This window comes from Mus pahari, chromosome 1, assembly GCF_900095145.1.
Source record: "Mus pahari chromosome 1, PAHARI_EIJ_v1.1, whole genome shotgun sequence".
Classification (NCBI taxonomy): domain Eukaryota; kingdom Metazoa; phylum Chordata; class Mammalia; order Rodentia; family Muridae; genus Mus; species Mus pahari.
In genome coordinates this window covers 75,822,099-75,850,017 of record NC_034590.1, presented here as the reverse complement: position 1 = coordinate 75,850,017, position 27,919 = coordinate 75,822,099, and the positions used below count along the sequence as shown (strand labels likewise).

At 48.8% G+C, this 27,919-nt stretch overlaps 1 protein-coding gene across 7 annotated transcripts; it reads left to right on the top strand.

Moving 5' to 3' along the window:
• Positions 1-59: 59 nt before the first annotated feature.
• Positions 60-22,210, top strand: Trim3 (tripartite motif containing 3). 7 transcript variants are annotated; one of them, XM_021195237.2, is made up of 12 exons: positions 60-234; positions 7,440-7,605; positions 13,134-13,365; positions 13,538-13,689; positions 13,902-14,082; positions 14,313-15,045; positions 15,241-15,344; positions 19,355-19,522; positions 19,705-19,873; positions 20,095-20,165; positions 21,395-21,535; positions 21,650-22,210. In XM_021195237.2, exons 2-12 carry the CDS (start codon positions 7,475-7,477, stop codon positions 21,800-21,802), a joined length of 2,235 nt encoding a protein of 744 aa, XP_021050896.1. In that variant the 5' UTR covers positions 60-234; positions 7,440-7,474; the 3' UTR covers positions 21,803-22,210. The 7 variants fall into 7 exon arrangements, with proteins under 7 accessions (XP_021050896.1, XP_021050891.1, XP_021050900.1 ...); XM_021195232.2 differs by having other exon boundaries at positions 60-260; XM_021195241.2 differs by having other exon boundaries at positions 60-445.
• The last annotated feature ends 5,709 nt before the right edge of the window (positions 22,211-27,919 follow it).

Below are 27,919 nucleotides of genomic sequence, written 5' to 3'. Positions count from 1 at the left end.
CTCCGGAGTCGCCCCCTCCCCCGACCGGTCCGCAGCCCCGCCCCGGCCCCTCCCTCCGGCCTGTGCGACGGGTCCAGCGGCAGCGGCGCCGGCGCGGGGACAGACGGAGGCGCGGGACGTGGGGCGGCGCCGCGGGCAGGGCCGGGCGGACGGGCGCTGGCAGCGGGGGCAGCTCTGCGGGCCGCTCCGAGTGGCTGCAGTCCGGGCCTTGCCCTCCCATCCTGCTCCCACGCCGTGAGTGCGCCGCGCGGGCCCCAAGGGTGCGTCTGGTCCTCCTGTGTATCGGGGTGCGGGTCCTGGTGCTAGCGGCGGTGTGTGGGTCCGAGCGTCTTTGGGTGGGGGCGCAGATGCTTTTCAAAAGCTGTTCCTGTCTCTGTCCACGTGAGGCGTGTCCGTGTCTGTGAGAGCAGCAGGGGATTCTTTGGGCTGTGGCTGCTCACGTGAGGTCCGTGTTTGCGGGCTGTGTGGTGGGGGGAGGCGCGGGTGGATGGGTGATGGTTCATTTTAGGAGCGCGGGTTTTGGGAGTCTGTGTGTTGGCGGAGGGTACCGAAAGCTGCGGCCGATGGTGGTGGGGGTGGGTGGGTGGGGTTGCTGATTGGCACTCGGGAATCTTATGGCCCCGCTCGTCCAAAGGGTTCCTTTCTCCTGAGTGCAGACTCCTCCACCACTGCTCCCTTCTCCGTCCTCCTTAGGCACCAAGAAGCCCACCAGCCAGGATGGAGGACATCCTTCCTCCGCTGCTGCGGGCACTGCTTGCTGGACAGGAAGCTTCCTGCAGAGGCTGTGTCTTGTAGGAAAGGACCCCCTCTAGTTCTCCCTCAACCTGGGCCCTGACTGAAGGACTCTTGTCCCCTCCCTGGTTCCCACCTCCTTCCTCCTGGACTTGGTTTCAGAACCTGGGCCACAAACCTGCAGGGACAGATGGTTGCAGGTTGGAAGGGCAGGCTGCACCCCAGGGAGGTCATTCTGACTCAAAAAAAAAAAAAGGCAGGCCCTGTGCATGTTCCTGGTGTGGGAGTCCTATGTGGATCGCAAAAACCCAGGACTTGCTCCAGAGGGAAGATCTGAAATTTCAAAGGGCGGATGCAGTGGTTGTCCAGGTCTCTAGACATACTGTGCAGCATATCAGTGCCTATCTCCTAGGCAGGGGTCTGGTTCGCTGCAGCATGGGAATGTGAGCGGCAGGCCTGACAGGTGCCCTGCCTCTCTCGGCTTGGATGCCTCCAGTGATGCCCACTTGCTACTTAGACTGCGGGAAGCTACCTTGTGTTATAGAGGTCTCTCTCCTTGGAATTTTGTTCCTTTGTCTTGTTTCTGCTTTCGATTTTGCTTCTCTTTGCTGAGAGGGACCTGCAGAGTTTAAACATAACTCTTCTGTCACCAGTATCTATTGAGTACTTTCTATATGGTAGTTACCAGCTCGACGGCTTAGGGGACAGTGGCGTTTCTGCTAATGGAACTTGAGAAAAAAGAACCATAGGTGGGATAGTATCGCCTACGTTCAGAAGATATGCGATTGCTATAGAGGAGAGTCCTGAGAGTGAATGCCAAGGTGACAATCTCAGAAAACATTTATTTTGGAAAGCAAGAGGAGGGGCTGCCTGTGAGCACTCTCTAACACGCCTAACCCTGGGATGGAAATTAGCAGTCAGATATCATCAAGGTAGTTTGTGTTAGGGTCTAGTCATAGCACATTGCAGTCTGAAGGAACCTTGATTTTTGAAAACAAGACCACCCCCTTCCTCCCATTGTACAAATATGGGTATGGGGTAAAAAGTTGCTTAGATATTATCTTGTGTGGTAGAGTTAGTGACAGGACTAGATCCTAAATTTCGTGGCTTAAAGAAACACGTTTTGAATTAAAATAGAATTACATCACTTTGCCTCCCCCCTTCCTCCCTCCAGCCATTCCCAGTTATGCTCCTACTAACCCTTCCCATGCTCACCTTTAAGTTGATAGCCTTGTTTTCGTTGATTATTATTGTCAATATGTGTGTGTGTGTGTGTGTGTGTGTGTGTGTGTGTTTAAATGCATGCACAATGGAGACCCTAGCCCTAATGGATACATCTCTTGACTTTTTAAACTTGAGCAAATTTTTGCATCAAGGTTACATCAACCTTGTATTCGGAGGTGAGAGAAAAGTCCGAGTTGATATGATGGGTTCTGGCTTGATGAGGCCGGGGGGGGGGGGGGGATGCTTGCATCCTTTATAGAAAGGAGAGGCACAGCAGGAGGAGAAGGTCAGGAGGAAGGGAGTTTAGTTTGGGACTATTCCTGTTCATCATCCAGGCTAAGATGTCTAGAAGGGCAATTAGATGTATAGGTCTTGAGATCAAAGGAGCCTTTCAGCACAAGGCTTTGGGGCTCTTGTTAGAATGGGGTAAGAATTAAGACTGTGGCAAATAATGAGATTACCCAGGCAGAGTATGTAAACAGAGAAGAGACCCTGAAACAAAACCCCATGAACTAAACGTGTAAGAAATGGGCAGTGGAGGGGGGGCACGAGCGAGGGACTTAGATCGTGAAACCATGGAACTCAGATGCTCTCATTTGGGGTCTTATTCTTACACTATGAGTCTGTTTGCAAATGTTTCATATTTCAAATGCAGTTTTCCCAAAGTACCTATCAAACTCAGGATCCAGTTCAAACATCTCTTCCTTGTTTTCATTCTCCACCAAGTTAGAATAGTCCTGCTATAGCATTTTGAACATGTCAGTCTCATGGTCCTTATCACCTTGTCATTATGTATGTGCATGTCAGTGTCCCACAGGTAACAAAGTAGGGAGCCACTTGATCCAACCTTGTGTGTCTGGTTCCTAGATGAAGGGCTTGCTGTAGAGTGCGTCCAGGGACATTTCTTGTGCCTACTCTGTCAGGCATTAGTGGGGGAGATTAATATGAATTTCATCACTTCCCTCCCATGGAAAGGGAAAGGTTGCTCAGGACCTAGGGCTTTCCCCCATCCATTGTTGTTTCTTCTCTTTTGGAGAAAGCCCAAAGGCTACAACCTACAGACATTTGTTATTTTTCTGAGCCTCAAATGACTATACCTGGAGGCTAGTGAGTAGGAGTGTATCTTTTTAGCAGGTGAGCCTAGCTGACTCCCTACACACCTCAACAATGCCTGTGGCCACCTCCAGATCACAGCTGTGTAAATCCTGCGCAGTGAGAAAAATGTTGTGTGACTGGAGGAGAACATGACGGGGGGGGGGGGAGTTGGATGCTTGAGAATCTGGAAAAACTGAAAAGCTTTGAAGCATATCCCTCCCCCTCCTCTCCCCCCACCATGCCCTGCATCTCCTTCATTCAGCACTAGCTGTCTTAATTTGTTCAAAATCAACTTAACTCTCTGAGTCTGACTTCTCCAGATCCCAGAAACTGCACTTCTTGAGGCTAGAGCAGTTTCTTGGTGGTCTTTAAATCGCAGAGTCTCTTCTATTCCACAGTGACAATCACTGCCTTGATCATTAAGCTCTCTTCTCCTGTGGCCTGCAGATGGCGTTGCTTTCTCTCTGCCATTCCTGTCTCTGATACCTTCTCAACCTCCTCTGCAGACTTGGCATTCTGAGCCTTTATGTTAAATGTCGGTGCTCCTGGGGGCTGAGCTGCAGGCTCTCCTTTCTCACTCTACCCTGGTGTCATCCACTTCACTGTGGCTTCAGAAATATTTCCCTACCAAAGGCATCTAAATCCATGTCTTCTCTTTCCGATACTTGGGGTATCTAACCAACAGCTGGACTGTTCCACCTCTGCTGTGTCCCGTGGGCACTGTGGAGTCATTGTGGTCCACGGTGGACTTGTTATCTAAACTCTTCCAGTTTCTAAGCTAGAAAACTACTAACCCTTTCTAATCCCTTCTCCTACCCTGTCTCTTCATATAAAACCAACCAGTTACCAGGTTCTCTTCGTTTCTGCCTATGAAAATTATTTTGGCCTCCCCTAGCAACCAACCACCCTCCTCAGGCTGGTTTCTTAAACTTCCACTCTTGACCTCTGTATTTTCCACACACTAATCAAAAAATCTATTTTTGTCATTCTGGGCTTAACCCCCACCCACCACCCACCACCAAACTTTTCCTTTGCACTTTGGATAAAGCCTTAATCCCCTAACAGGGAAGGGGGTAAAGTCCTTAATAAGGGCAACAAACCATTGTGTGGTAGAGCCCTGCTTAGCTCTGCATCTCATTTGTTAGCCCTTTCCTGCCACAGCCAGCGATGCAGCTTCCAGAGGCAGAAGGCAGCATGTATTCTATAACTTACCCATCCTCAGTCTCCATTCCTGCCCCAGGTCCGGGTCATGGACTTTCTTTGTACTCCTAGAACAGTCTGTTTCCTTATGCTTGTCACCACACTGCATTGCAGAAGTCTGTTTATTCGATTGTGGAATCCATGAGGGCTCAGCTGTTTCATTTATCTTTGTGTCCCAGCAGAGGTGTCCACTGCATGCTGGATGAGGACTGAAGTGCCCTTAGAACTGAACCATAAAAGAGACGGGTGGGATATGGGACAAAAATGCCCAAGGAAGGAGGTTGCATCCTAGTTCTGTGTCCAGAATCCTCCAAATGTCTGCTGTGATAAACAGCCCAGTTGAGTCCTGGCCTATTGGAGGCGTTATCTCTAGAATAGAGAGGTGACCCACGAGTGGGAGGAGCCTAAAGAATCAATCTGTCGAATCCTAGATTCAGGCTGGGGCACGGCCACAGCAGATGTGATGTCCTGTGTATCAGAGTGGGAAGCTGAAGCAGGAAGGGGAAGGGAGGGAGGAGCTGTTGGTCTTTGGACACAGCCCAATTCCCGCTTCTGTGTGACAGGCTGGGAGATCCCCAGCCGGGCTCAGCCGCTACTGGTACTCTATCTCCCTGCCTTGCCATTTACAGACTGAAGCTTCAGCTCGCCTCCAACCCCCCTGCCCTGCCAGCCACCAAGCTGTTCTCCCTCCCTCCCTCCCTCTAATGATGCCCTGGTATTAAGTTCCCCAAAATGCCAGTGCCAACATTAGGAGAGAAGTTCTTAAGTGAGTCCTCCTTGCCTTCTCACACCTACCAGCACGTACACACTGAACAAATGTGCTTTAGCTTTCCTCCCATACCTTCCTAAACCTGAAGAGGCCTACGGCTGTCATTCATTCATTGTCTTAAAGAAATCCATGGTGCATGAAGCTGGGCACAGCCATGGTGATCTGGTCCTAGTCACTGCCTGTTTTTCAGCCTCATGGATAACTTTCTGTCACAGATTGTCTACACCTGCTTTGTTAACTTCACCTGCTCATCACTGTGAGCTGAACTACTCTGACAAAGCCACACATAGTGAACACTTCTAGTCTTTAACCTATTTCACCCCACCCACTATCACTCTGCACTTCTGTCCCAAGATGCAGTCTCATCCATTCTTATTGCTTTAAGAGCCTATTAATGACAGGGATTCCAAATCAATAACAAGCCCAGACTTCTCTCGAGCACCTGTATTCTGTTTCTCACTTAACAGCTCTACCTGGACATTATGTCTGTACTTCAAACTCACCTCGCCCGGAACAACATTCCCTCAGACAGCCCCCCACCCTGTGTACACACATACACACACACACACACACACACACACACACACACCTTAGCTCTTTCTGCCTATTCATGACCCTCTATTTGCTCAGTTGAGAAACTGGGGAGTTGTTGTCAATGTCCCCCTTTCCCTCTGACATTCTATGACACTGTCCTGATTCAACCTCGCTGACATTACTTGCATTAGTCTATCATGCTACCTCTGGCTCTGTAACACTGTCACTGGAATAGTTGGGGTAGTTTCTTGATGGCCTCCCTCACTCTGTTCCCACTTCTATTCCTCCGTAATTGTCATACTAAAAGAGTGTTCCGGCTTATTCTCCTCCCTTTGTAAGTTGCCTCATCCCTTTGCCTATCTTAGGATAAAGTAATATTCTTACCATGCCTACAAGTCCTTCATAATCTCTGTGTTGCCTTAAGCACATGGTCCGTGTAAGTATGAGCCTTCTCCCAAGAGTGTTTGTGGCCTTTTGCTTCAGCCCTGCAGTCTCCCCACCTTTCCTACCAGCACCCCGACTTACATTCTCTGCTTGAAGAGCTCTTTGTCATCACTCAGTGAAGAAGTTTTCTCTTCACACCATTTTTCTTCATAGTACTCCTTGCCACCTATGGGCAACTATAGAACTCACTGTGACCTCAAGCTCATCGAGACCTACCTATCTCTGCCTGCCACGCGCTGAGATTAAAGATGTGCACCACCACACCCAGCTGTCCACTGTCACTTCCTCCCCTTTGCTCAGACATTTCCGGTGTCTATGCATACTGGAGTATTTTGAATTAGTTATCCAATTCAGGAAAGATGTTCTTTGTAACATACTCCTTGCTAAGTCCTAGAAATGGAGAAGTAAAATAGTATGCCAGCTTTCAAGAACACTGCATAGGAAGGGAGCAGAGATGGAACAAAATTATAGTATAGGGTAAGGTTTAAGATGGAAGAAATACAAGGAACAGGGGTAGCACTTAAGGCAGACTTCGGGAAGTCTGGCCTTCCTAAAGGAAGTGGTGTTTACATGAAAATTAGGCAAGAGAATATCGATGGCAGAGGGGAACAGAATGTCTAACTACAGAAACAAAGAGGACATGGAGTTTTCTAGGAAGTGAAACCATTATGACAGATCACACATTGTGAGACCAGAGGTTGAGTAGGAGGTGTGGACAAAGTATTCCTACTCAGCCTCTAGGGCTAGTTTAAGGATTTTTCTCCTCTGGACAGTGGAGAACTATCAAAGGAAGTTAAGAGGAATAATGGTAGGGTCAAAGCTGTGTTCAGAAAATTCCCTCTGATTAGAAGGGGTGGTGAATGTGAAGGCACAGGCTTAGGAGCAGAATACCAGCAGGAAGCTCGGGGCAGCCTGAGATGGGAGCAACAGTTTGGGATTTGGGAAAAAGGAGCGCTTTTGAGTCATCCTTAACTTCAATACCGATCCGTGTGCTGAAGAGTGCACCCCTGAGCAGTTGTGCTAAGTGGTAGGGGAATGGGCTACCTGAATGACTCTTAGAGGTGGGATGGGGGTACTAAGCAGAATAAGAGTTGGGAGTGTCAGGGCAAAGTTATCCCTGTACTGTGCAGGCTCTTAAAACAAGCGTGTGAGATGGGAATTATTATTTGCATTATTAAGAATTAGAAACTGAGGCTTGCAGATTAGAATGATCCAGGGTCACCAAGCTGCCAAAAGAGGGCCTTTAAAATCCAGTGTAACCCCAAATCTATGCTCTAAAATAGTGCCATGCTCAGGAATCACTCAGCCCACGCACTTCAGCCACCACCTTGTCCTGTCCCTGCAGGGAAGAAAGGGGCACATTTCTCTGCAGGAGATCTGGTAGGGAGAGGGGGAGAAGGACTGCTGGCTGCCCCGCTGCTGACTGTTTCTCTGTACACAGGCTGGTGTGAGTGGCAGGAACCATCTGTGGTCACCATGGCAAAGAGGGAGGACAGCCCTGGCCCGGAGGTGCAGCCAATGGACAAGCAGTTTCTAGTATGCAGTATCTGTCTGGATCGGTACCGGTGCCCCAAAGTTCTGCCTTGTCTACATACCTTCTGTGAAAGGTGAGGAGAGCTACTGGAGGGGACAAGGACCCTGCAGCCCCCCGCCCCCAAGGAAAACCCATGTTATAAACGAGGGGAATGTGAATACATGGGAGAGAGGGACAAACGAACCCCATCCTGCAGGAGACAAGGGTTGGGTTGCGGGAAGCTGTGAGAGAATCAGGACTCTGAACACTGGGCCAGAGAGTTGCCTAGAATCGGGCTTTCTCGGCTCCTTCCCAGATCTCAAGGCAGCCAGAGGAGAAATCAGCACTGAGGCTCCCAAGCAGCAGTGGCAGTGGGCCCAGTGAAGTTTGTGACTGATGGAGGGATGGATATTTGAAATTAGGTTTGTTCTTCTCTGCCTGTTCTGAGGCACTAAGTGAAAGGCAGTGTTGCCCAGCCTCTAGGCGTCTATGCATCCTGCCTTCGTTCTCCTGATATTGCTTTATTGAGTAACTGCTACGTGTCAGACCCTATCCACGTAATTGAGTATGCACCAAGAAGCAGATGGGGGAAAAAAGGAATTATTTTATGGATTTATTGAGACAAGATCTCACTGTATAGCCTTGTCTACCCTGGATTTCACTATGTAGAGCTATCCTTGAACATACAGAGATCTGCTCCTCTTTGCCTCCCAAGTGCTGGGATTGAAGGTATTCACTATGCCACCATATCCAGCCCTACAGACCTGATCTTTATGATTTAAGGGTTTGTAGTAAAGTGAGGGCGGTAGCAATTAGACATTTATAGAGCTGCATTGTAGACCCATGAATAGCACTCACAGTAAATTCTGCAGATACAATATCCAACTGTGTGAACTTAGTGATCCGTTGAAGTTTGTTGAATCCTGTGCATCCCATGAGTTAGGTAAAGGGAATTTAAGAGCAGGCTAGGCAGAGTGGAAAACTCAGCAAAGCCATGTGGCCTAGGAACATGTTGGATAGGGGCCTGTGAGAAACCCTGTGGAGCTGGAGCATAGTGAATCATTGCAGTGGTCTCCACTGGGAGGTGGCCTCCATAAGCCCATTAGGAAAGTCATCTTACCTGAGAACCACTCAGAGCCCCTGCATGGTTTTCTGCACACTCCCACTGTGTTTTGGTAGCATTTTCTCACTGACTTCCAATCTCATGGCTGTGTCTTAAATGTCATAGTCTCCTCCTGGTCTTCTCACCAGAGTCTCTCCAAACCTTCTATCGATCTCCTGCTTCCCTGAGAGCCCTGCCCTTTGAGATTCCAGGTTTACTATCATCTTCCTGTTTACTAGTGGGCAAAGATCTTGACCTTCATGCTCATTCAGAGTCTTCCATCGGCCTGTGGACTTCAACCCTCTCTGTCTGTCTGACTCTGGAAAGTAATGCTTCCACAGTTGTGAACTCCAGCTCTTCCTCTTCTGGCTCCTTTCACCCTGCTACTGCTCTGACACCTTTGACTCGCTCTAAAGCCTAGGCTCCTTCCTTGGCTGCTCCCTTTCTTCCCACATGCCACCTCCCCCTGCTTCCCTGGCCCACTCCTCTCACACCTTTGTCCTTCGCTAAGCCTGTGTTACAGAGGCTCAGTGCTATGTTACAGCTGTAACTGGATGCCTACATACTTGTATGCCTAGTTCACTAAGCACTCTTGGATGAAATCAGTGACTGCTTATAGTTGGCCATGGATTTTCTACTTAGTTTACATGTATTATTTCACTTAAGATGCATTATCCCCACCCCACCCCTGCCCTCTGGCTGTGTATGGTGTATAAGTGGGTGCAATTTCTAGGTGTGTGAGTTCATATATATCATGTAAAGACCACAAAGGAAGGTGTCAGGTGTCTTCCTTTATTACTGTCTGCTGTATTGCCTTATAATAAGGGTCTTTTGTTGAACTCATTGTTTGGTTAATTTGGTTTGCCAGTGGGTCCCTGGGATCTGCTGTGTCCAACCACCACCCACCACCCACCACCCACCACCCACCACCCACCACTAGTGCATGTGTAGCTATGCCTGGCTTTTTATAGGGGTTCTGGAGATTCAAACTCAAGCCTTCATGTTTACATAGCAAGTCCTCTTACAGGCCGAGATATCATCCTAGCTCCAAAAAGATACATCATTCCCATTTTAGCGAGGAGAAAACTAAGGTTGAGTCATTCAGTTACGAGGGAATATAGCCAAGGAATACCCACCATATAACAGGGATATGATAGAAGAGAAGGGTGCTGGCAATAGAAAAATCTTTGCCTTAGGAAGTAAACAAATCTGGGTGTGGTGGAATAACACGGTTCTTGTTCTTGTCAGTTTGGAGGCCAGAGGGGCTGTGCAGTGATACTTTGATTCAAAGGGGAAAAAGTACAAAATAGTAACAAGAAAAAGAGGTAAACAGTAAAAAAGTAACAGCTAACAAGAGACCAGAAAAGGCAGTGTGTGCTGGTGAGGGAGGCAGGAGCTAGGAGGTGGTAGAATTGGGGAATCTCTGTGTAGCCCAGGCTGGCGCTGAACAGGTGACCCCCTTGCCTCAGCTTCCCAGGTGATTACAGGTGTGTGGCATCATGTCCAGCAGAACTGGATTTTTTTTAAAAAGCTCATTAGTTGTATAGAGAGTGAATTTTAAAGGAGCAAGAGAAGAAACAAGACCAGTTGGAAATTGTGGCAGTCCAGGGATGTTGACCAATAGAAGTTATTCATCAGCTTCAAGATCATGGAAAGAATAGAACTAGAATGATGAGCGACGTTAGGGGTGGGTTCAGAGTCCCGAGGAGGCCGCTGCTGAGATGTGGGTAGTAGTGGGAGAGTTTGAGTGGATGATGAGGTGAGGTGAAGCAGAAGCTTGGTGGTGAGGAAGTAAGGAAGAGACCGTGATGGAGAGCCTCTGAGAACAACGCAGAACGTGAGGGAGTGAGGGGGATAGAAGAGTTGAGTCAGGAAAAGTACTTCAGCAAGTCAAGAAAAAACTCCTAGGTCAGTGGAGACAGCAGCAGGGGGGGGGGGGGGGGAGGGTGGGCATAGGCCGAAGAGAGCAGCTTCAAAGGAGCTGCAGACACATAGAACGTTCCAGTGAGGGAGAAGGAGGAGTCAACCCCACCTTCTGGCCCTAAGGAATGTGGAGCATGAAACACAAACCACTCTCTACTGGGAGGGGCTTCAGGGAGAAGTAGGTCACAGAGAAACCAGTTATTATTTGTAAAGCACTTAAGATTGTACCCGACATGTTATGTTTGTTACATTTTAATTCAGAACAGAAGGCATAGGCAAGAGCAAGAGAGGAGTCTGGAATACAGGACAGTTTGCACCGTGGGTATCTTTCCTCTGTAGATTCACCATCTCCAAGCACAGCTGCCTTCAGTCTGCTGTCTGCTCTAGTAATCATCGTGCTTCCCTCCCTGGGTGACTAATCCCAGCCACCGCCACCGCCACCATCACCCCTTATTCCTCCAGTCTTTGCTCTGTGGTTGAGCCCTCCCTGGGACGTTAGGCACCCTTATTCTGACTCTGTCCCTGTGCTCTGCTAAAGCCACCCTTCCTGTGCTCCTTCCCCCCACCAAAGATGGGGCCCATGCCTCCCCTTTAGCCCAACCAAGCCTCCCTCCATCCCCAAGACATCGTCTTACTGGTTTCCCAGTCTCTTCCATCACTCCCTCTCTACTGTTAACTTTAGCTTAAAGAGGAGCTCAAAATCCCCATTTATAGTGGGCTGGGGATGTGGCTCAGTAGTAGATTGGATAGACTGCAAAGTTAAATAAAGTACCCCTTATTAGCAGAAAAGAACTGTCCTCTTGTCTCCTTGCCACACCGTCCAGTCCTTCAACCCCTTCCCTCGCATCTGCCCAGCCCCCCTCCCCCTCCAGCTTGTTTCACTCAGACTTCTCCCCAGCAGCCACTGCTGTCACCTTCCCAGAGAAAAGGCTGCTCATGTTTGCCAAATGCAGTGGGCACTTTCCACTCCGGAGCCACTTCCCACCCTGTGAGTCATTCCCTCCTCCAGACCCACATCTGACTGGACAGTCACTCCTCCAGCCTCTCTGCCCATGCCCTCTGCTCTTCACATTCATCTTTACTGACTTTTTTGTCCCTCTCTTACCAGTGTCTACATCTTCTCTGCTGTCCTCCTCTGTCTTGGCTGATGTTGATGTCCCCCATCTCTGTCTCTTAACCCCCCTTTCTCAACAGTACTGTTCTTCTGTGTGTTTTCATTTTGATGTGTGCCACCATCAATGAGATGCCCAAGCTAGGAGGCCGGGAGCCAGTTAAGACTAGTCTCCCTCGCTCTCCATATCTACTTGTCATTGTCTTATCCCCTCTTCCCCTTCTTTCCTCTTACTCCCTATATCTAGTCTTCCACCACCAACCCCAGCTGGGTCTCACTGCATCACCCGGGCTGATGGTGTAACCAAGGCAGTCCTCTTACTGCATCTCCAGAGTTCTGGGGTGATAGGCATGTGCTGCCACACCTGGCCATGGCCAGGTCTTTCTCCTGTCCTGTCTGGAATATCCTGAGTGTGTTAGTTATCACACACTTGCTTTACATTTAAATCTAGGCTACGGTGCTCAGTAGCTTGATTCCTCTGACCACTCACCCTTGCTGTGCCCCGTCACATGAAGTACAAAGCATAACATCCAACACACGTGTCCTTGGGAAACGGCAACTCTGATGGTGCCACTGCCTTAACTGTCGTCATGTCCCCTCAGATTTGCCCTCCTCTGGCTGCCTGCTGCTGCTGGGACCCACGGCTGGGCGCCTCCTCTTTTCTCATCATCACTGCTGTCCCTCTCCTGCTAAAGTGCTTTCTGTACCCTGCTTCCCCTCCCTCCGCCTTTCTCTGCTTGGCCCAACAGTTATTTCTCCACACAGGTTTCCTTGACCTCTGAAGTGTCTCTGGCCTTTTCTCCACCCACCTGAGCCATGTGCACGTCCCCATCTCCTCTGTTCTTCGTGCATTGTGCTTGTGTGGGCCAGACTTTACATTTAATCCTGTGTGACCAAATTCTGTGCTGTCACCATCTTGTAAGGGCAGACTCCTTGGTTCGTGACAGTACCTCGTCAGCGGTCATAAGTGGATTAGGTCCCTGGCCTAGACATTGAACTGAGGTACACTAGCTCAAGGGCCAGTGTCTTTAATCTTTAAACTCTTTAAATTCTGTGTCTTTGTTAATCCCTCTGAAGACTAGAACTATTTTAAAAGCTGGCACTGTGTTTTATTTTTTATCATCAGAGCTTGGCACAAATTTGGCAAGAATAAGCAGTTGGTAAATGTTTAATGAGTTAAAGGGGCCAGGGCTAGCGGGATGAGGGCTTGTTACATATTTTCTTGAGGAGGTTTGGTAAACATCTGTGAAAGGTGAGCCTTTGTTTGTTCAAGCAGAGGAATGTAGATGCGTCTGTTCTTAGATCAGGGATGCATTTCTGCTCAGTCCTCAGAGGCATTTTAGCACCTGCTGGTGGATGAGGCCTGTGTGCACCACACAAAGATGCTTCAAAATGAAATCTTAATTGCATAGCTGTGTAAAAGGGGTTAAGCAATTATGAGGGACATTTTGCCACTCCCCCTTGACTCTCCCCTCTCCTTGGTCAGATGCCTCCAGAACTACATCCCTCCTCAGAGCCTGACATTGTCCTGTCCAGTGTGCCGGCAGACATCCATCCTCCCAGAACAGGGTGTCTCAGCCCTACAAAACAACTTCTTCATCAGCAGCCTCATGGAGGCCATGCAGCAGGCACCTGATGGTGCTCACGACCCTGAAGACTCCCACCCCCTCAGCGCAGTGGCTGGCCGCCCTCTCTCCTGCCCCAACCATGAAGGCAAGGTGGGCCCAAGCGAGGCCCAGTGAGGCCAGGACTTGGGGTGGGAGGAGGAGGAGAGGTGATGAGGGTAGGGTGGAGGTGGGTAAGGGGCTCTGCAGGGGTGAAGAGGGCCAGAGAGGAGGGGCAAAGAAGTGTAGTGTGGATGTCACCTCACAGGAGCCCTTGTACCACCAGACAATGGAGTTTTACTGTGAGGCCTGTGAGACTGCCATGTGTGGCGAGTGCCGCGCAGGGGAGCACCGTGAACACGGCACAGTGCTGTTGCGGGATGTGGTGGAGCAGCACAAGGCAGCTCTGCAGCGCCAGCTTGAGGCTGTGCGTGGCCGGTAGGCATCTTCTGGGGACTGGTGCCTCCGCAGAGGCAGGGCAGGGGCCTCAGGGAGGGGAAAAAAAGGGTCTGGGAAAGGCAGAAATGGAAGGCTGCAGAAGGTCAAGTAGGGGATCTCCCAGAGGGCGGTAGTGAGGCCATCTTTGAAAAGGCCTGATTTGGCCAGGACACCCTTCAGCCATCCTGGTATGAGATGTTTCACCTCCTCAGATTGCCACAGCTGTCTGCAGCTATCGCCTTGGTTGGGGGCATCAGCCAGCAGCTGCAAGAGCGCAAGGCAGAGGCCCTGGCCCAGATAAGTGCCGCCTTTGAGGACCTGGAGCAAGCTCTGCAGCAGCGCAAACAGGCTCTGGTCAGCGACTTGGAGAGCATTTGTGGGGCCAAGCAGAAGGTGCGTCGGGTCACCTTTGCTAACTATGGTCTGTCATTGCTGTGGTTGTCTGCCTCCCTGTCCACGTGTGTTGACCTGATCTGTCATTGCTGCAGTCATCTGCCCCCATCCCCACCCCCACGTGTCTCTGCAACCGTCTTTCCTGCCATGATACTACAAGCTCATCAGTAATCCCAGCGCCTTCCTTCTTGCCAGTCTGCACGCTCACTGCTTCTCTTCTTCTCCAACAGGTGTTGCAGACACAGTTAGACACACTGCGCCAGGGCCAGGAACACATTGGCAGTAGCTGCAGCTTTGCAGAGCAGGCACTGAGACTGGGCTCTGCCCCTGAGGTTTTGCTAGTAAGAAAGCACATGCGAGAGAGGCTGGCTGCTCTGGCAGCTCAAGCCTTCCCAGAGAGGCCACATGAGAATGCCCAGCTGGAACTGGTCCTTGAAGTAGACGGGTTGCGGAGATCGGTGCTCAACCTGGGGGCACTGCTCACCACCAGTGCTACAGCACACGAGACAGTGGCCACTGGTGAGGGCCTGCGCCAGGCACTGGTTGGCCAGCCTGCTTCACTCACTGTCACCACCAAAGACAAAGATGGGCGGCTGGTGCGCACTGGCAGCGCAGAGCTCTGTGCAGAGATCACTGGCCCCGATGGCGTGCGCCTTGCAGTACCGGTGGTGGACCACAAAAATGGCACATACGAGCTGGTGTACACTGCACGTACAGAAGGTGACCTGCTCCTCTCAGTGCTGCTCTATGGACAGCCGGTGCGTGGCAGCCCTTTCCGTGTGCGTGCCCTTCGACCTGGGGACCTGCCACCTTCCCCAGATGATGTGAAGCGCCGGGTCAAGTCTCCCGGCGGTCCTGGGAGTCATGTGCGCCAGAAGGCAGTGCGGAGGCCGAGCTCCATGTACAGCACTGGTGGCAAACGGAAGGACAATCCAATTGAGGATGAACTCGTCTTTCGTGTTGGTAGGAGGGCCAAGCACAGAGCCAAATGAAGGCTAAGGGCAGAGTTAAATGAAGGTTGAGTGGAGGGGCTGGTGGGGGCCCAGGGAAAGGTGGTGGTGGGGTGCTGGCTCAAGCAGGGGGTTGGAGAGGAGGGGAGTGAGGCTCAAACTGATCTCAGCGTTCATTCATATTTTCCTTCTCATCTCTTACCCACAGGCAGTCGTGGAAGGGAGAAGGGTGAATTCACCAATTTACAAGGTGTGTCTGCTGCTAGCAGTGGCCGCATCGTGGTAGCAGACAGCAACAACCAATGTATTCAGGTAAGCCTGTTTACCTAGCTCCTTCAATACCAGAAAGGACTCACACTCTACAACCTTCCAGGTTACCTCCTGGAAGAAGAAACCCACAGTCAATACCATCTTTAAAGAGCAGTGAATTAAAGTGCCTCTTGCCCGCCCAGGCCAAAATAGTGCCCTTAATCCGAGCCAGGGTTCCTGTGGCCTTTCCCTTCCAGCCATGCTAAGACCGTGTGAGCTCCTAGATCAGTGGCTCCTTTCTTCCTGTCTGTCCGCTCTTGAGCTTTCTGCTTGCTGGTCTACTTTGTCTTAGCGTTCGGGTTGCAGATCTGCCCTCCCAGCTAGCTTCCGGCATACCAGCCTGGCTCCAGAGTATATGTTATCTGCCTGGAAGGTTCAGCCATCTGGTTGGCTAGAGTGTCTTTCATGAGCAAGAGGGTAGCACACAACCTCCAGTGGTTTCAGACCTGTCTTTCTTTTCCTTGTATCTCTCACAGCTTACTTATTCGCCAGTCATACTCAGTGTTCATGGTCTCTGGTGTACTGCAAGTTCCTCGCTACAACCAAGGAACATGGCTTCCCTTCTTTTCTTTACATCCCTTGCAGACAGCACTGATCCTAGCACAGTTGGCATGAGTGTGGTAGATAGCATAGTGATTGAGTGCCTAGGCCCTGAAACCAGATACCTCGGCTTGAATCCTGGCTCTTCCTGTACTGGCAAGTCATGTGACCTCTTGGCACTGTAGTTAACTAATGTGTAAAATCAGGAAACTCATTTCTCAGGATTGTAGAGAGTATTAAATGTACTACACCCAACACCTAGCTGTTGTTAAATATATCATTGTCTGGGTATGAACTGTAAACAGAGTAAGGAGGTGGGAAAGTGCTGGAGTGGGAAGTTCCCATCCCATCCCAAGAGGCTTCCTATTGGGAACTTGAAGTGGCTGAGGTCAGATTGTAAATTGTTTTGGAAATGATTATAGACTTTTGAATTTACCCTGTGAGATTTTCTACTGTGCACCTCAGTTCTTAAAAATGTATTATTGGGCAGCTGAACCTTAGCCCTGAAGATCCTGATTTTAAAACAGCTTTACAGTTTTTGGCCCTGCCTGAATTGCCTTTCTAGTCACTCTTTGCAACTTTTTAGCCCTACTTCACCTAGCAGAAACTCTTGTAGCCAGATTATTAGGCCTGTTGGCTCTCTGTTTTTCTTAGGGTAGAGAAACAGAGAAACCCAGGAAAGGATGAAGGGAAACTTGGGAGCTCTGGGGTAATGCTGGGATTGTACTCCGGATCACCTTTAATATCCCCCACCCCCTTCCCTTGAAGCTAGAAATGCTTCCTAGCCCAAAGGTTGAGATTTGTGGACATCTGTCATGTTGTGCAAACACTTGGGCACTTACCACACACGCAGAAACACTGGTGCTGCTTGACCATCTAGTGGAGGGCTGTGAGAAAGGCCTGGCATAGTCCTCTCCTCCAAACACCTGCGAGTCTCTAATAGTCCCTGCTCAACACTCCATTCCCAAGTCCACCCTGACATCATAGCTGCTGGAAGCTTCTTGGATTCCAGTGCTGAGCACTCGCCTCTCTTACTCTTGGCTACTGGGACTGATAAGATAGGACACCACCTCCCCTCCTGGTTTGCACCTGAGGCTGGGGTTCTTTGTGAGCTTGTTCAATCAGGCAGGGTGGAGCCCTGCTGATAGAGCAGCCACACACAACAGCAAGAAAAGACTTTGTGATTTTGAATGAATAACTTAATGTGTAAATATTTGGCATTGAATCATTGTCATAGTCCAAAAATGTTGATGAGCTCTTTCTGGGAGCATCCTTTATGCTGTGATCCTCTGACCTCTCCCAGCCCTTCCCTGTGGTGATTTTCACACTTTTCCTTCTCTGGCTTGGTTTGTTGGTTTTGTCTTGTTGTATCTTTTTGTTGTCATTTCCTTTGAGATCTTTCAAGTCAGAGATCGACTTAATATAGCAAATTCTAGTGCTGGGAAGGCAGCGTTTACTGAGTACCAGATGTTGTGGTAAAGAGGGATGGGATGGAGAATGGGGGGCTTGGTGGGCTGCACGGAGGTGCTCCCCTTAAGAAGCGGGGCCCCTTTGAAGTTGAAGAGTTTGCTTTTATCCCTATTGAGTTTTGAGGCTGCTGGGTGGCTTCCAAATGGATCTGTCAGTTCAGGCCTGAGATTGAATTGGGAGTTCTTTTGTTGGTTGAATGCCTAGTAGATGACAGAAGCTACACACAACTGAAAATGCAGCTGCAGACAAAACAGATGCAGCACTAGCTCCAAGCAGGGCGTGCATCCTTAGAAGGGGCAGGTCACAGATAGAGCTACAAAGTGATAGTTGTCACAAAGAAAGCTATAAAATTCATACTGTAGGGCCCTAACTTTACATGTATATATGATCTGAACAAAGGGGAAACTCTAAAGAAGTGACCTGGAAATTTGGAATTCTGTAGATAAATAGGAGTTGGCCCGTTCTAATAGGGGGTGTGAGAAAGATGGGAAGAGTGAGGCTTCCCAAACCCCGCTGTGAGTCTGAATTGAGGCTGCCAGCTGGGGGCAGGTCATGGATCACCACTGCTGTACTACCTGTTCCTTTTAGCCTGTCACTTCCTGTCTTTACCCTCTGGTATTTCTTTTCTCCTGCTGGCAATTCTGACTTTGCAGAGGACCAGTGCAGACTTTAAGTGCTATGCTGGCTGACCAGGTGAAGACTTGCTACAAGGCTTGTGTCAGGAGAAGTGATATGCTGTGGTCAGACAGGTTTGGGAGACCTATCCCTGGGTGCCCAGCCCGTGAAGGAAAGAGCAGGGATGAACTGAACATCAAGTCCAAGGCTCAGAAACTTGAGCTCTTTGTGGTAGCTTCTTGGCTCTGATCCATCCATCTTGTGTCCCCAGAGGCTATAACAAAGTAGAGTGTATGAGAATTCCGCAATGAGTAATGGAGCTGTTAAATTAGAAGCTATGATCTAAGAGGAAGAGATTAAAAGACACTCTAGGATGAAAAGATCTTAGCATCTTATGAGGCTAAGATGGAGGAGTAGGACAAGGGGAGATTGAAGGATTCGTTCTAGGGGACTGGAGAGTTGACTCAGTGCTTAAGAGTACTGGCTGCTGTTCCAGAGGACCAGGGTTCAATTCTCAGCAACCATATGGCAGTTCACAATTCCCTATTACTCCAATATCAGGGAACCCAGTGCCCTCTTCTGGCCTCCACGGATACCTAGGTACCTACACTGGTGGTTTATAGAGATGCAGGAAGGCAAAACACCCTTACACATAAAATAAGAAAAACTTAGAAAAGGCTTTCTTCAGTCCAGAAGATAGGCTGCCTTGTCAGCCTATAGCCCTAGTAGAACGATCCTTGTCATCGCTCCTTGCCTGCCCCTTTCCAGCTGGCTGGGAAGTTCTGTTGGGTCTCTCTCCTGTATTTCTCTTGAATCCATCTGCTTCCCTCTACATTGTTTCCTTGGTCCAAATCTTCATCATTTGTCATCTAGATTCCTGCTTTAGCTTCTAACTGGTTGCCTAGCTTCCAGTCCTGACCCCTTCCTGTCAGACTATTTCTGTAAAAGCAGATCTGATCTTATTGCTTCTCTGGCCATAAATTGTCAGTGGCTCTTAGTTATAGCCAGGGCACATGGAATTCCTGTTGACTACTCCAGCCACACCAGTGAAGTCCTCAAACAGGGCTGGTGCTAGTGAGCCTCTGGGCCTGTCACAGGTTGTTCTGGTTGGTCCCTCGGTTGATATCTTTATTGGCTGTTGGCTCACATGTCTCCTTCTCTTGGTGCCTTTTCCCACCATACCCTTGGTCCCTTTTGTGTTTTCATACTCCTGTCACACCTCTCCTGCATGTCCTTAAGGTAGCCCTCACGAGATCCCTCTGTACCCCTGGCCTGGTGTCAGCACATACTTGTTGAATGAATGGGATCTTGCTAGGACCCAGCACCCTTTCCTCTATACCCACAGTGTTCCCCTCCTCCCTGCGCCCTCCCTTGCTCCTCTACTCCAGGTTTTCTCCAATGAGGGCCAGTTCAAGTTCCGATTTGGGGTCCGTGGACGCTCACCTGGGCAACTACAGCGTCCTACAGGTGTGGCAGTGGACACCAATGGAGACATTATTGTGGCAGACTATGACAACCGTTGGGTCAGCATCTTCTCTCCTGAGGGCAAGTTCAAGGTGAGAAGCTTGCTCTTGCTGTACTCTAAACCCCTGGTGACCTGCTCAGATGGCCATGCCACTGGGTCAGGCCCTCAAGTGGTCTATCATCAGCTCAAGATTCGGCTTTGATCCCAGGCCAAGACTTTACTCCCTACTATACTAGTCAGGATAAAGTCCCTTATGGTATTCCTTTCCTACAGACCAAGATTGGAGCTGGCCGTCTCATGGGACCCAAGGGAGTGGCTGTGGACCGGAATGGACATATCATTGTGGTGGATAACAAATCTTGCTGTGTCTTCACCTTCCAGCCCAATGGCAAGCTTGTTGGGCGTTTTGGAGGCCGTGGGGCCACTGACCGCCACTTTGCAGGTATCAGAAAGCAACCCCAAGATCAGACTGAGACGCTCCAGTTCCATAGAATTTCCCAGGGTCCTCTTGTTATAAAGGCCCCTTCTGTATCTTGACTCTGATTCCCCTTTCCTACTACCTAGTCCCATCCTCCCAGAGACAGGGTATCTCACCCCTCCCAGAGACCCTACCCTTCACCTGACTTTTAATGCTTTAACCTCCCTCCCCCCTTCTGTTCTCAGGGCCCCACTTTGTGGCTGTGAACAACAAGAATGAGATTGTAGTAACGGATTTCCATAACCATTCAGTGAAGGTCAGTGTCCTCCCCACTCCATGACCACTGTCCCAGTCACCCCTCCTCTTCAAAAAACTCCTTTCTCTCTCACCTCCTCTTTTAAGCCTCCTTGCACTCCTTCATTGAACCAATAAACAGTTATGGCTTGCCTACTTTGTCCTAGGCACTAGGCTAGAAGCTGAGGACTCAGTGTAAGCAAACAAACACATCCCCTGTCTTCTTGGTTTGAGTAGCTCAGGGTAGAAGAGACAAGCAGGAAATTACCATCTGAAGGGATAGGTTCTGGGTAGGTACAGGGAACTGTGGGAGGGTTGAGCAGAAGGCATTGATACAAGGGGAGACCTAAAGCACCAGTAGAATTAACCAAAAAATAGAGGAGAGAGTTAGAGTCAGAGGACACAGAAGAGGTTAAGTGCGGTGATACACACCATTAATCCCAGTGCTTGGAGGTGGAGGGAAGAGCAGCAGTTCAAGGTCACCTTTGTCTCCATGAAGAATTTAAGGCCTTCCAGAGATATGTACTACCCTATATTTTAAAGAAGACACACCACACACACACACACACACACACACACACACACACACACACACACACACACACAAACACACACACACACACACACACACACACACACACACACACACACACACACACACACACACAGAGGAAAAGACCTACGTGGAAGTTAGCATCATTTATGGTTCTCCAGAAACTGTGGGTACTTCAGACTAGGTACACTTCTGCAAGGTGAGGTTGAGACCTGTGTGCCCTGTGAAGGGGCTGGCCCCCTTTTTAAGAGCTGTGGGGAGTGCTTAAGGAATTGCAGGTAAGGGTGTGGTGAAGCCCTGTGTGTCTTAGAAAGGTCGCTCTGACTGGGGCACTGCTAGAGACAGTGGTCATGATGAGAAGTGAGCAGCCAGACCTTGAGACAGGTATTGCAGTATGTATATGAAAGGCAGCCGAGACAGAACCAGGGATGTGTCTGTTTGTTTGTGTCAAGCTGAGAAGGTAGAATGGAGATGGTCTGTCCCAGCAGGGTGGTAGTGGTGTCAGAATAGAGAAATGGGAAGTACCACTCACTCCCAGGGAAGCATCATCTGGGCAGTGGGATACAGAGTGATCACTGGGAAGAATTCTGGGCTAAGCTGAAGATCTGAGAATTCTCCCTGGAGCTTTCCCCCACCCCCCAAGGCCTTGCCCTCTGCCCGAGGTCAGGTCCCCAGTCCCTAGCCCCTTCCCCCACCAGGTGTACAGTGCTGATGGAGAGTTCCTCTTCAAATTTGGCTCGCATGGCGAGGGCAACGGACAGTTCAATGCCCCCACGGGAGTAGCTGTGGATTCCAACGGGAACATCATCGTGGCCGACTGGGGCAACAGCCGCATACAGGTGAGTTAGGCCCAGGGATGGCCTGAGAGGGAAGCTTTCTCCGTGCCTCTGTCTTCCCCCAGACTCTTCTCTGCCTGACTTTACTTCTGCTTCCATTCTCCACATCTCCCCCAGGTATTCGACAGCTCTGGTTCCTTCCTGTCCTATATCAACACGTCTGCAGAGCCACTATATGGCCCACAGGGCTTGGCATTGACCTCGGATGGCCACGTGGTAGTGGCTGATGCTGGCAACCACTGCTTTAAGGCCTATCGATACCTCCAGTAGCTGCACAAGGGCCCTGCTTGGCTCATGGAGGGACGGACATAGGGGTGATTGGACAAGAGGGTCTGGCTAAGAGGTGGGCTAGACCCGGCAGCACTGAATGTGGGCTATGGGCATGGGTGTGCCCGGTGCCCTTCCCTTCCTCCCCAACCCACGGTTGCACTTTATTTATTCGGTTCTTGCTTTGGTGACTGGGTGGGCCTGGACTGGTCCCAAGGATGTGTGCAGAGCTTCACCCTAACCCCTTTACACACCCCCCTTACACCCTCAGTCTGCTCTCTGACCCCCAGCCTGGGGCCAGAACAGCCTCTTACTTCAGAAGTCCCTCTGGTTGTCTCCCTACCACCCCATACACACTGACAGAGACAGCAATACCCCACCCTATATTAAATAAACGTGTTCGCCAAGGTGTTTTTGCTAGGTTCTTATGGGGTGGGTCTCTGAGGGTTGGAGTATTGGTATCTACTATGGACTAAAAAGTAGAAAAGAAGACAGGCAGGTGACACAGAATCAGCAACAAGTGGTGACATTTTTAAAGAATATTTTTAATGTTTTTGTCTTGTTTTAAATATTCATTTTAATTTTATCAATATGGATGTTGTGTTTGTATATCTGTCTGTTCACTACATGCATGCAGTGCCTGTGAAGAGTGTTAGAGCCCCTGGATCTGGGGTTAGAGATGGTTGTTAGCCATCATGTGGGTGCTGGGAGCCAGGTCCAGGTCCTCTTCAAGAACAAAGGGGGCTCTTAACTGCTGTGCCATCTCTCTAGCCCCTAAATAATATTTTTCCTTATTCTTTGACAATGTCACACGTGCATAAAATGTATCTTGGTCATATCCATCTCCTCCTCCCCCTGCAGACCCTCAACATGGCCTCCTGCCCTCATGGTTTCTTCTTTTATAACCCACGGAATCCGGTTCCAGGTTTGCGTAAAAACAACAACAAAAACAAACAAAAACAAAAACAAAAACCACTTCAGGCTATGAGAACAAAAAAGAGTGAATCTCTGGGACCCTAGCCACTTGCCAGTTCCTCATTCTCAGGCCTTGTATCTCTGCGTGTGCCGTAGAAATCGACAGGTCCCTCCACCCTTCCTTCATGGGACTATAACCTAGGAAAAGATGACTCTTACCCAGTGCATAGCCACAGCTGCAAGGAGAACCATTTTAGATCTGAAAGCATTCCCTGAGGCTTGCCCAAGTGGAGGTTGGATGTAAGGGACTCCATGGTCACTGGTAGAGGTCATTCCAAAGACCTGGACCCCTAGCCCTTTCCGTTGCTGCCCTTTTCCCACAGTGGAATGGAGGTTTTCACATTGCATTCCAGAGCTCTAGTCTCAGGGTAGGACCGCTAATCCCAGAGATAATTAAAACAGTACTCAGTGAACTGGGAGGTAGGGACTACAATTTCTCTTTCTCTACTAGAGACTGCGGCTCAGAGAAATAAGTCACATTGTTGACTGAAGAGCAGAGTTGGATCTATAGCTGTCATTCTCTAACAGTAAATTACAGTGTCTTTCATCCTGAGCTCCTTGCACCTAGCATGATTGGCAAAGGAGGTATACAAGATTTAAGGAGTAGTGGATCTGAGCAGGCTGGTCATGAGAGGTTATGAAAGAGAGAAGATATTGTCCAATAAAATTCCTGGGTATTATTTTGGAGGCACTATGAACATCACAAAGTCTTTGCAGAGGTCAAGGATGTACTACTTGGGCCACATGGAAACCTTGGTTATACTTAACCATTCTGGTCTTCTCCATCCCCGTTGGTTGAGACCTGGTAGGCAGGTGGGGGGGATACATTTCCTGAAGCTGTAGGACAGAGTTCTCTCCAGGCTATGCACCTGACTCTAATGAGGAGCAGTGCTGTCTCAGTCCATGTGATGACCTAACGAGGCAGTGGGCTCAGTGTTTACAGAGTCTAGTCCTCCCCTCCATTCCGAGCAAAGCACCAACTGCAATACAGAATGGAAACTCCAAGTTCCTATTCCTCAGTCTCTTTTTGAATGCCTAAAAGCAAAAGGGGGAAGTAAAGTGCTAGTAAAGGTGGCCTTCCTTGGATGGGAAGTCCTAAATACTTCCTGTGCCAGCCAGAGAGCAGGACCCACCCCAGAGTTGGTTTCTCAATTAGGCAGTCTTCCTGAACCATGCAAGAGGTGTCTCAAAGAGAAGCCACTCAGCTCCTCCTAGATCCATCCATCCTTGGTATTTTCTGTCTAGTTCTGATCCGAGGTTCAAGTAGGTATGAATGATTCTAGGATTGTGTCGTTCATGTCATGATTCAACTGGTATGACTCCAGTAATCTTCACATACATGGGGCATCACTACAAAACCTTCATCAGGGCAGAACAGGAAGTTATTTTTGTAGTCCTGCATGAACTCAAATCCTGATTGTTCAGGGATCTTCCATGGCAGTGTTTCTCAACCTTCCCAATGCTGCAACCCTTTAATAGAGTAAGTTCCCCATTTGTGGTGACCCCCCAACCAAAAAAAAATGTTTCATCACTACTTCATAGCTGTAATTTTCCTACTGTTATGAATCATAATGTAAATGTCTGATATGTGACCTCCCTAAGGGGTTGGGACTCACAGGTTGAGACCACTGCTCTATGACCATATATGTTACTGGACACTTACTACTGGGCCCTAAGAAAACAAGGCAGAAATGCTCCTGTCTTATGGAGGTTACAATAGTGGGAAAAGAGATATGCTGTGACAAAGAACTAAATGTGTAATGACAACTTGAGTTCAAGTATGAAGGAGAAAAATAGAGTACAGGGACAGAAATAGTGTTAAGTAGGGGAAGCAGGGAAAGCCCCTTAATCAGTCTGCTGAAGAAGTAGAATGGCTGAGGGTGTAGCTATTGTAAGTAAAGGAGTCAGAGACAGCCAAAGAGCAGGGCTTTGTGGCTTCGGAATCTTCAGGAGGCCAGAGTGGCTTCAGGAAGGTGGTTGAAGAAAGGGAAAGCGGTTGAAGAGTGAAGAGCTGAGGTGGATTTAATTAAGGCCAAATTTGGGTCCAAGTGTAACAGCAAACCACTGAAAAACGTAAGCAGTAGGGCTGGGTGAGATGAACTGGTAACTAGAGAGTGAAGGGGGTGGGGGAGACAAGGAAGGGATTGACAGCTCTAAACTCTAGGGATGTAGCCTGTGGGAAAATTGGACAAATAGAAGAGAGTGGATGAGCCGGGCGTGGTGGCTCACGCCTTTAATCCCAGCACTCGGGAGGCAGAGACAGGCGGATTTCTGAGTTCGAGGCCAGCCTGGTCTACAAAGTGAGTTCCAGGACAGCCAGGGCTATACAGAGAAACCCTGTCTCAAACAAAACAAAACAAAACAACAACAACAACAACAAAAAAGAATACCTTTTCAATACAAAACAAATTCCAAAGAAACCTATGTGTCCATCAGCATGGAATAGCTCCAGAAGCTTTTTGCTGGTATGTATGTTTAAGTACCCTATTTGCACCTCTAAAAAAACAACAAGAAACAAAACAACCCTGGAGAAATAGTGCACATGGTGCAACATCCTTTAATTTCAGCACTCAGGAGGCAAGAGGCAGAAGGATCTGAGTTCTAGGCCAGCCTGGTCTACTTAGGGAGTTGCAGGATGCAGACTCTGCCCCAAAAAGACAATATCAATGTGTAGTCTTGTCTTTACAAGCCTGGGTTCTCGGCACGCGTGAGGCTGAGGAGGGCGGGTTGCAGTCTTGTCTTTACAAGCCTGGGTTCTCGGCACGCGTGAGGCTGAGGAGGGCAGGTTGCTTTATGTTTCAGGACAGTCTAGGCTACACCATGTGTCTTATGGTTTCTATTCCTGCACAAAACATCATGACCAAGAAGAAGCAAGTTGGGGAGGGAACGGTTTATTCAGCTTCCACGTCCACATTGCTGTTCATCACCAAAGGAAGTCAGGACTGGAACACACACAGGGCAGGAACCTGGAGGCAGGAGTTGATGCAGAGGCCATGGAGGAGTGCTGCTTACTGGCTTGCTTCCCCCGGCTTGCTCAGCTTTCTTTCTTATAGAACCCAAGACTAGCCCAGGGATGGCAACACCCACAAAGGGCTAGGCCCTCCCCCCTTGATCACTAATTGAGAAAATGCCTTACAGCTGGATATCATGGAGGCATTTCCTCAAGGGAGGCTCCTTTCTCTGTGATAACTCTAGCTTGTGTCAAGTTGATACACAAAATTAGCCAGTACACCATGAGTAACAAGCCATTCATCTAGACCCTGTCTTTGAAAAAAAATTATTTATTTATTTTATGTGAGTACACTGTAGCTGTCTTCAGACACACCAGAAGAGAGCATTGGATCTCATTACAGATGTCTGTGAACCACCATGTGGTTGCTGGGAATTGAACTCAAGACCTCTGGAAGAGCAGTCAGTGCTCTTAACCGCTAAGCCATCTTTCCAGCCCTCTAGACCCTGTCTTAAAACAACAAAAATGCTGATGTATGAAGTATGCTGTAGAAGAAAAGCTTCCATCATTAGGATCCTTGTTTTTAGGGAGGATATTTTAAGAATAGGAAAAGAGCCAGGTGTGGTGGCACAGTCCTTGCACTGGGAGGCAGAGGCAGGTGGATCTCTATGAGTTTGAGAGTCTAGTCCATATAGCAAGTTCTAGGCCAGCCTTCCTCAAAAAAAGGGGGGGGGGAGGGTGTTTGACAAAGCTTTATATAAGTCTTTTACGAAAGAAGAGGTAACCTCAGGTATCCATTTGGAGGTCACCATGGCAATAAGAACTGATGTATAGGGTAGGCTGATTACAGAGGAACAGGAGAAGTGGGAAAGCTATCTCAGTGGGCAGATGAGAAAACACGGTGCTTGCACTATTAAAAGGTCAGAAATATACAGGTTTCGTGTATAATTACAAAGCAGAACTCACAGGATTTAATAATTATGTAATAGTATTTTAGGCGTTGTTCCATGTGCTAAAGATACAGTGGTGGGGAAAAAAACAGATGAAATCCTTATCCTGGGCCTGGGTTTGTATAGCTCAAGGGTATAATGCTTGCCTGTGTGTGCCAGACTCCATATTTGATTCTCCAGTACAAAAAAAAAAAAAAAAAAACCTCTGCAAAATTAGATAATATAGTGACTAATAGATTCTGTAGCTCCTTCATTTCTGCCTAATGAAAACTGGTTGTCAGGGACTTTGAGACCTGATTGCTAAAAGCCAGCCATTATTAAACTGTAGCCAGGTACCATGACTCCCTAAGATGCTCCTGCAACTGCTTCTCAAGTGCTGGAATTAAAGTTGTGTGCCACCAGGGCCCAGCTATTTCTCCAGGCTTTTTGTTTTGTTTTAAGGGTACATACGTGTTTTTTTAAAAATATGCATTAGCAAAAGTTTATGCAACTTTTCCATGCTGATGAACACCTAGGTTTCTCTGGGATCTATGATTTTAAACGGGAGCTGCTGGGTGATGGTGGCGCATGCCTTTTATGCCAGCACTCAGGAGGCAGAAGCAGGTGGATCTCTGAGTTTGAGGCCAGCCTGGTCTACAGACATCCAAGACTACACAGAGAAACCTCATCTTGGAAAAACAAAAACAACTACCAAATCAAAACCAAAACAACAAAAAACCCCAACCTGAGTGCTCAGTACTTAGGAGACTAAAGCTAAAGAATCATGAGTTTGAGACCAGCACGGGCTACATACTGTCTCACGGCACCCCCCACCCCCGGCAAAAAAAAGTTAACTATGACATTAAAATTAAATCTTTTTAAAAATTAAAGTTGAATGATACACAAGAGCAATCCCTACAGCCTGTTTTACCATCACATGTGCCTGAGTCACGTGTGCCTGAATTTCTGTACATCTCTGGGGTAGTAAGGCCACATAGAACTCCATTACAGTGTGTCTTTTCCTCACTTTGTGTTTCAAACATTTTGTAGCTGGATCAACTGTTGTAAAGGAATTTTAATCCTGCAACAAGGCTGCTCTGGCAAGGGATCAAATCCAAAGGCTACAGATATGCCCTTAGTGCACACCTTTAATCCCTCTGGCTAGAATACAGACACAGCTGTGGTGTGTAAAGAGGCAGTTTCACCAGCACAGTTTGTTTGTTTGTTTTGTTTTTCAAGACAGGGTTTTTCTGTATAGCCCTGGCT